General features: G+C 37.8%; 1 protein-coding gene across 1 annotated transcript; it reads right to left on the bottom strand.

Annotated features, from left to right (window-relative positions):
- Positions 1-371: 371 nt before the first annotated feature.
- LOC140924566 (gasdermin-E-like) lies at positions 372-7,179 on the bottom strand. Its single transcript, XM_073374589.1, has 7 exons — positions 6,971-7,179; positions 5,456-5,801; positions 4,790-5,035; positions 4,079-4,197; positions 3,313-3,532; positions 2,162-2,232; positions 372-1,489 (listed from the first exon to the last, which is right to left on the bottom strand). Exons 1-7 carry the CDS (start codon positions 7,163-7,165, stop codon positions 1,268-1,270), a joined length of 1,419 nt encoding a protein of 472 aa, XP_073230690.1. The 5' UTR covers positions 7,166-7,179; the 3' UTR covers positions 372-1,267.
- Positions 7,180-7,298: the final 119 nt, after the last annotated feature.

Here is a 7,298-nt window from a genome sequence, read left to right as displayed (position 1 = left end):
AGAAAAAGTAATATGACTGAAGTGTTATTATTATCATAAGAAAAAATGTTCATGAAATATTTTCACGTTGTTCCAGCACTTTACTGCGACAAAATTTTATGTACTATAATCTTTGTTTAATAAACAAGCTCCTTGTATAAATTTTATGAGTTATAATTATCTTAGACTGTTACACCTTTTAAAGTGTACTCACGGTTTGGTCAAATGAAATAAATTGAAGGAAAAAGCTTTGTTTTGTCTTTTTGGAAGCCCATATGTCTGTGAATTCGTCCTCATGGAAGGAAAGAAAAAGATCTTGAGTAATAATTTTTGTCTTATTAAGTTCTTTTTCATCTCACAGACTTTAAAGCCAAATATTTTCTTTAAAACTCTTTGGGCAGCCAGTGAACCAGAAAGAACATTCACTTTCAGTTACTTAAATGAAATGCCATAAAAAACTTAGCCAGTACTATGTTTGTACTAAGGGACACCAAAGGTATTTAAGCTATTGTAATCCTTACATACATGTACCTCCTAGACAACACGGAAGGGCAAGTTTTATATGAATAATATAGACTTTCAAATAATAACCTGTTGATGGTTAGCAAAAAAAAACATTCTTGTTGTTTATCATCTGTTCATTTGTGATATTGACCATCTCAATAAATTTTTAAAAACTTTATACCCTAATCTATATATTAAGCACATAACCCAGAGTTACTACCCTATGGAGATCTAAAATCTGGTGATTGTCTCTTGCATTTGTATTTCCTTGGTGTGACCATTTAAACAAAATCTCTTTGGCAGCACTTTTGCATGGTATGATTTGTTTGTCAACATTTTACAAAATGAAAAGTGAACATTTTGTTGACTTTTGACCTTGGTCATTCTTTTTGTAGTTAACGAGTTAACAGGGGTACAGGGTCAAGAGGGTAACTACATTCTTATAATATTACAAGGCAATTAGTGTGGCATCATGGCAGTCCTTGAGGCTCTTCGGTTCATAAACCGCAGGTACAAAACTCACAAGTGCAGGTTAAAGTACAAGTCACCGTGAAAATAAACAACACTTAAATTGTCTCCTAGCCCTAACAACAATCCTAAATAGAGCTTTAGCTTAAATTAAGGGGGAAACTGCTTATCTAACTTATTCATCAAAAGAGCAGTGACCAGCTGTGTTTTGTACCTGCCAATTCATAAAAAGAGTCATTAATTTTATCCTATGTTCAGGTTGTACCGTACAGCACCTACTTTATTTACAACAACAATATAATCACCTTTTTAGCAGTTATTTAGTGCATAAAACAAACACAGCAACATAAACATCCTCAAGAGAAGTTATGTGTTCAAAATCCCATTTTAAACACAATTCCTTCCTGTTACCCTCTATCACCTGGTCAAAGCCTAGCGTGAGTAAGAATTCCTTTGCTGGATTGCTTGAATGTGTCCAGGTTCTCTGGAATAGTGGGTCATCAGCTGAGGTAGTCTTTCCATACATTGTATTCTTCAGCTATAAAAATGAGAAAAAATTTTTGTGATTTTTATAAATTAATTTCATGTGACCTGTGTGATGCAGATCACGTTCGCTACACAGCGCGACACCTACATCAGCACATTGCTGATTTAATTTTCAGCAATTGGTGAACATTTTTTAGAAGCTTGCAGTGACAAAAATCTTCTGATTGAGGGTTAATTTTGCATTCTAAAGAAGTGCCACAGAAATTTGACTGCTTCATTTACCAGATGTTATGCATCAAAGAATTTAGGCCCAGTCAGAGTGACTGCATTAGTGCAAAACGTTTTGTTTCACTTGTAACATATTTTGCTATGCTACTTTTCTTTTCAGTGATCTATTGTTCTTTGTACTTATGGAATGTTCATACTCTTTTTTCTTTTGACTTGATAATGACGTTCGAGGATGTCAAAACTTTATCATGTTATTTAACGTTTCGTTAAAATTGAAATCTTAAAATGTTTTTAAGCAAAATTTTATGGCAATTTTTGATAGCCAAATGTTTAAAAAATTGCTTCTTTTGAAAACATTTCTGTGGATAAAAATTTGAAAATTGCAGTGAGTGGAGTCTAATTCAGTCTGTAATCATACAAGTGACTACAAACAAGAGCATGATTGAGTAGTGACAGAGTAAGTACCAGTAAATGCAACAGACATTATTTAACATACCAGATACAAGAGTGGTTCCTTGTGCTGCGAAGTAAGTTCTTTTAATTCTTGACATTGAGGTACTGACAACTCTGTTAGGAAATCAAACAGATACGAATTTAGCTTTTGGTTTTGGAACCAAATTTTTAACCACATTTAGGCCCTGGAGGGGGGGGGGGGGGGGGTTACTTTAGGAATTTCTGGGTGGGGATGTGCTGCTGGGACCCTGGGACCCTTAACCTATACCAGAGCTAATTCAGCTGAATTTTGCTACCCTATACTAGAGTAAACTCCCCAAATCCCCCCTATCCTAGAGTAGCTGTTTTCCAGAAACTACTGAGGTTACTAGCACAGTCTAGCCAAAACAAAACCTTATACCACAATCCCTAGTCTAGATAAAATCTTCAACCAACTGATCAGTTTCCTGAAAAATGATACCCTATTCTAGACCCAAACACTTTGATTTATATACCCTATCCTAAAGTAAACTACTTGAAAACCATACCCTTCACAGCGGCACATACCTATATAGCCCATATATGGCAGTACCCCCGCCCCCTGGGATTTAGGCATAGTGAGGCATAGTGAGGCCAGTTCTGTTATGCTTTTCCTGACCAAACTGGGGTTCAATATGAGTGTTACCTGGAGGAAGACACTTTCGGTGGTCACTGCTAAAGGATGTTACGTCCCTTGTGGCTCCATCTCACAAGAGACAGATCAGTGAAACCAGAGGGACAGGGCCTACAGATTTTCATCCTCATCTAAGAAGAAAGTTACCCCGCTGCAGATGTGAAACAAAGCCATCACCTTCTCCATTATTTCAACGCCCTGAGAATTGGTCTGGCTGGGAATTAATCCGGTACCCAACTGTTCTGAAAGTCTGAGGGTTCTAAGAATATGAGCTTAATACCTTTGGCAATAATATTTTTGTTTAACAGGGCTCTGCTCTAGCAGAGCCTAGCAGTCCCTGGATTCTGTCTTTTGCTCTTAGCCAACTAGCAAACCTAATTATTTTTTTCATAAAAATCAATATGTTGGGCACCCTGGATTTCACAGGTTCATAGCAAAGGACTCTCTTCTGTTTTTCTTTGAGCACAGCCTTGATGATTCCCAGCTCAGAATTAAATACTACAGACTCATTGAAGAACTGATACAGATTTGTCAGGACTCACCTACAAGAGCCTCAGCCAGGGCAGTACAACAATGTAACACTCCAACTGCACCTTCCACAGGGAAAGTAATTCTGCCATCTGCAGTTTCTCCCAGATTGAATCCTATCGTAAGCAGAAGATCCTTGCAACTTTCATAGCCTTCACCCACACTGTTCTTAAAATCAGCGAGATTAAGCACAATGGGATGTTTTGTCTGAGATGATGACAGTGTTTCCTCTAACTGTTTAATTGAATTTTAATAAAAAGATAATCATTTATGAGATAAAATGAATTTACTTTTACAGATTCTTAAGGTAAGGTACCTATACTGTTGCAATCTAAAATCGAAGTCTGGTAAAGTTTGCTCCTCTCTTTCCTGTTTTTTCAATATTTTATCATAAATCAGAGAAAAAAAAAGAAATCTGAAATTAAACTCTGCTCTACTAAAATTCCAAATTAACAACTAGCCTGTGTGGCAAGTGTTTCTGCTCAAGTCAATGCATGAACACTGGAACAACGTTTTTGCTCTGGCTCCATTTTTGGCGCAAAACTGGAGCAGAAATGCTTGCAACCCAGGCTAATTAACAATATATACTTTGAAGCACTAATATTACTATTTTCCAGGACCTCTTCAGTGCACAAGTTAGTGTTGGTGTTGTAATGTACAGTTTCCATTTCCATTCAATCTAGTTTGTAACCATTCAATGACCTCTTTCTTGACCTCAGTTAAATTTGGACCCTCTTGGAAATTTAAAAGTGAAGACATTAACAATGTTTATTTACTGACCAAGTCTCTGAGAGGTGCAACCGCGGCTGGGTATGCTAGTACCTTCCTGTAAAGACCAATGATCTGTGTACACAGGGGGGACTTGAAAAGTTCATCAAACACTGAGGATAGGGCTTTATCTGAAATAACAAAAAAGATGACCTGAAAAAAATATTCTACAGGGAACTGGAAAAAGACTAATCCTCTGAATTTAGCCTGCTTTGAGTCTGTAAGAGGGTCAACTTTCCCACCCAACACTTCCCTCCCTTTTTACATGTTTCTTGGTGTTGAAGATTGGGTATTGTTCATAGTCTTGCAGCCTTTGGTATGGTCTTATTGGTAATTGTGTCAACTGTAATACAAACAAACTTCTTGTTTTCTGTCAGTAGGTGATGAGTACCTGGAAGCCTTGTAAGGAAGGTCGTGGCTAGCATGACGAAATTGCCTGCCATGGGAACTTTACCCTGTGAAGTTTTTGGTTGTTCTTTTCTGTAAGTCCCTAGCCTTCAGTACAACGGATCATTATACATTTTTCAGAAACTGTCCACCTACCCCTCCCCTAAGCCAAAGTTTTGCCCTAAGTGAGAAGTAAGTGTTAATGTTGTCTTAGGGGAGGGGTAGGTGGGCAGTTTGCAGATGCGTATAATGATCCAGGGCAACTGGGTGGTGGCTTACAGGAGGTTAAACTGCATTTCTAAAGTATCCACAATGTCAGAAATACTGATAACTTACCATTCTGTCCATCAGGTTCATCAAACACATGATAACGCTTTCCATTGCTTTCGACCTGCCCTGCATCTTTTTCGTCAGGTAACACGAGTTCAAATGTACCCATAGCTGAGTCATAAGTCATTTCATAGCAGGCATACCCCAGAATGGTGTTACTAGGCAATTCATAAGAGCGATGGTGTGTCGCCTGGACTGCCCCGCCCAGGTAAATGGAGAACGTTGGTTTGCCTCCAGTTATGTTTGCATCACCTGAAATGACACAGGTAATATCAGTTATGGAGAGCATCTTTTGGTGTCATTATACAAGATATTTTTTCAATCAAATTTTTAAATCAATAGTTATATTTTCTTAGAAACTCTTTTGGATGTTAGATAATACTTTCCTACTTAACCAAATATTAACCAATGATTAGGTACTTCATCCACAGAATAATAGTTGGGGCTTGGGTTGTCTGTGCTTTCCATAACCCATCGAATGATTTTTGTTACCTCTCTAACCTGTGCACTGGTTAACTTGTGCAATCTCGCAGGCCAGGTATCTCTAATACTGTAATAATTATTTACAATAACTGTAAACTATTGCAGTATGAGAAATATTTAAAATCAACTTTGGATGGCTATGTTCTTATATTATTATTATTTTGTTTCAAGTGAGAAAACTGTTAGTACCTTCTCTAGTTGAATCTGAGTCAACATCCGCATCACTACCAGTTGTAACAGCTTCATAAACAACACAAAGACTCCGCCTCGACTTGTCAATTATATCTTGCACAAAGTCGTGTTCCAAATTCAGTGTTTTCCCTACAAGTGCTTGGCTTAGTTCACCCCACCCAACTTCTTTCTTGATGACAGTCCCGACATCCATACTAACTGTAAACTGATCTGTTGCTGATACATCAATTCCAAATTCCTGAGCAATTTTTGCTCCCAGTTTGCCATGAACATGGAATTTTGGTTCGTTCTTGTATTTCTTTATGAAAACTGACTTGTTAACATTGCCACTGATGTCAACTGGCTAAAAAAAGAAAATAAGAAAAATATGGGGCTTACGGAAATCCAGCTGGGTTACCCCAAAACCCTTTTTATGGACACTAAAGTCAAAGGGCCGAGAGTGCAAATTACAGGGGGTTGGGTATAGGGGGGAGGGGGTATTCCCATAAATTTCAAATAGGGGTGTTTATCTAGCCCATATATGGAAGTACCCCCCCTTCCCGGTCTGAATAGAAGAGGCATTACACAGGGCAAAGAATAAACAATATTATTTCTCATTCCGACAACACTGTGATTACAAGACCAACAACCAACAAAATTTGAATGGTAATTACAAATTTTGAGAAGATAAGGACCATGCGTGGCTACAGCCTATGGCAAAACCCGCTGAGACATATTACATCCTATTTTTTCAGTCATTCTGACAAATGCACACACTGCAAACAGATGACCTTTAATCTTCATGAGAATCAAGGGAAATTCAACAGAATACTCAAAATCTTGACTAAAAATTGATGGCTTCTCATGTTATAAAATCTTTGGGCTTGACATAGTTATTAGAGGAGACTGGTTATGAAAAGCGGCAAACATCAATGATAAAAACAATAGTGCTGCAGTTTATGTTGGAAGCACCCTGAAAGTGCACAATCCTTTGTTTTCTGTTGGCAAATTGTTAGGGAATAAATTAATGCAATGTTTTTATTGGTCAATACAATCAAAATGATAGGAATTCTTTTGAACGTTGTGCACTTTCAGGTCCACAAAAACATATAACAAAGGAGTCTGACGGGTTTCATAACCATTCCACTCAATTAACTATGGGCTTGATGGGTGGGTGGGTATACAAAAAAGACTTTACCTTCATCGTCCCAAAAATAGGAAGTAAAACAGAGAGGTTTTCCTTAAATAAGGTGCTGTATAACGATTGAGTGAAAAAGCGATTCAAAATTCTAGAACGGTTTTTAAAAGTTGTAATACCCCTCTTCGGAGAGACCTACATGGACAATAGCAGCCTTTTTCCCGAAAAGGCGGGTTCAGTACAGTTGATGCTCAATGGATAAAATCTTAAAATGTAAACAAATAAATTACTAAAACATGTGAAGCCTTTCATCTTGCGGCAATATTAATTTTCATTTACGACAGTTTTTACTGATATTCAAAGATCATGACATGGAACACGAAATGGCAGCTCACCTTTGTCATGATCTCGTTCAAACTAAACTGAGTGGGCAGGTACTTAGTTTTTTTCCAGCACCATCGGCTCCTCTTTTTTACCACGACGCAAAGGACATCACAGCAAGAAGAAGAGTTTAAATCCACGATCGGATGCAGGGTTGATCGTCCTGTATCTTTGACAAACTGTTTCGAACAACACTCGAAAAGCGCCATCTTGGAAATCGTGAATCAAAAGATCAAAGGTGATAGAGGAGGATCATGGGAAGTGTTTTGAAGGGGTACCCCGCGTACACGGAAGTTGGCCTCTGGTTTGAGTGAAGCCCCTTTTCGATTTTAAAACATTCGA

The sequence above is a fragment of the Porites lutea genome, chromosome 14, assembly GCF_958299795.1.
Source record: "Porites lutea chromosome 14, jaPorLute2.1, whole genome shotgun sequence".
In the NCBI taxonomy this organism is placed as follows: domain Eukaryota; kingdom Metazoa; phylum Cnidaria; class Anthozoa; order Scleractinia; family Poritidae; genus Porites; species Porites lutea.
This window is presented reverse-complemented; position numbering and strand designations above follow the sequence as displayed.